General features: G+C 34.9%; 1 protein-coding gene across 1 annotated transcript; it reads right to left on the minus strand.

Annotated features, from left to right (window-relative positions):
* Positions 1 to 753: 753 nt before the first annotated feature.
* Positions 754 to 1,218, minus strand: LOC131149682 (inactive receptor-like serine/threonine-protein kinase At2g40270). The gene has a single exon (XM_058100346.1). The coding sequence runs from the start codon at positions 1,216 to 1,218 to the stop codon at positions 754 to 756; it is 465 nt and encodes a 154-aa protein (XP_057956329.1).
* Positions 1,219 to 1,815: the final 597 nt, after the last annotated feature.

Below are 1,815 nucleotides of genomic sequence, written 5' to 3' on the forward strand. Positions count from 1 at the left end.
TTGGATCTACCATCTAGTAGTTAAGGTTTCCAAACCTTAACTATCTAGTAACATAAACTTTGTCATCCTGTCCTTTGACAAGGTAATTTAGGTGAAATGCTAGTCTTTGTGCTAAAAAAAAAAATGCGTCTCTTCCAATGTTACCTTGCTTGCTCATTGATAGGCAATTCCTTTTGTCATATATCCTTATTATAATGTCCCAAGTTCCTTTTGAAGCACATCTTTGTTTATGGGTCAACCGATCTTGGAAGGTCTGGTGTGGGTTCAAACCATACTTGAATAAATTCTGTTGATGGTTTTAACTAAGTAGCAGATTGCATTATTAGCATAATGGAACGATTATGGGTGTAGCAGAAATTAGGAGTGATGGATGTTACATAGGGGGGAGATGGTGTAACATATGTGAATCTTTTTCAATCATGTACTACTGTGCCTGTATTGGTATATGTACATATTTTAAGCCCTTAGCTTGTATTAGGATTTTTAATGTATTTTGGATCTTTCAGTATAACTTACTGAAATTGTTTAGTAAGCATAATAATTTTCACATTAGATTTAAAGAAAGTGCTAATAAAAAATGATCGTTATTTCACTTTTTATTAATCATACGTGTGATAAATAAATTCATGATAGAAAATGTCTTAGCTTGTAGTATAAATATATGCTATTGCTTTATTAGGCACAACAAACATCATAATAAACTAAATAAGTTACATCATTTTATTAGTTAAAAGTAATAAAAAATTAAAATCTTTAGAGAAACAAGTTATATTGGCCTCTGTCCGGGTCAGGGTGGATACAAATTTTTACCACTTGAAGCAGTTTCTCTAGTTCATCCTCTTTGATAGACTTCAGAGTTGGATCCACCATTTCTCTTGAGGGTTTATTCCCATTCAGATAGTCACATGCCCAGCCTGTGAGAGAGCCACTTCCTACTGAGTAGGCTAGCCTTCCCGTCACCATCTCCAATAAAATTACCCCAAATCTGTGGATGTTGCCTTCTGGATCTGCTGCTGGCGTATCTAAGAGCTCTGTGGCAGCTGATCCTTTCTTGGCTGCAGTTACCTTATTCCAGAAACTGGAGTCTGAAACTTTGGCTGCATAGTCCTCAGTCAGATATACAGAGGAAGATTGGAGGTTCCTATGAAATATGGGTGGGGTGAGCTGATGCATATAATCGAGGCAGTATGCTGTGCCCATAGCTATACGCAGCCTCATTGCCCAGTTCAGTTGCTCTCCTTCTTTTACTGCTGAAAGCCCATAATGCAACTTCAATCAAACAATGCTGAACTTCCAAATGAAGTTTGGCTACCACTGAACTTTTTAGGAGATGTTTAGGATGTTTTTTTATAAAAAGGAAAGTGTGACTCATGAGTAAAATGGTTATTTAATTGGGTCAAGAGCCTAAATATGTATCTCCCCCTGGAAAGTAATTCATTTTAATAGCTTGGTAATTTTTTTTTTCTTTCTTCAGATCTAATATTTAGCTGTTTTTGCAGAGTAACTAAGGAATGAACCTGTTTTGAATATCATTTTAATCAAATAGAGGTCCATCAAATGCCAAATGAAAGATAGGCTTGCTTCAGAAATAAAATAGTAATTTGCTGAGGTTTTAGTTCCAGTATATTAAAAAATTGTTAAGCAAAGTGGAAAAGGGAAGGTTTCAAAGTGGTCTCTATTGCTACAAATTTGGTACATAGGAATGGAATGGAATCAAATTTATCAATTATAGTATTCATGTTACATTGAAATTTTAATTCCATAACGTTCCATTCACACATTCCATTTCCGTAAACCAAATGTGATATTAGTGCA

Source organism: Malania oleifera, chromosome 1, assembly GCF_029873635.1.
Source record: "Malania oleifera isolate guangnan ecotype guangnan chromosome 1, ASM2987363v1, whole genome shotgun sequence".
In the NCBI taxonomy this organism is placed as follows: domain Eukaryota; kingdom Viridiplantae; phylum Streptophyta; class Magnoliopsida; order Santalales; family Ximeniaceae; genus Malania; species Malania oleifera.

What these genes read in the sequence shown, in the direction of transcription:
- LOC131149682 (XM_058100346.1), bottom strand. Translation starts at nt 1,218, where the DNA reads ATGAGGCTGCGTATAGCTATGGGCACAGCATACTGCCTCGATTATATG.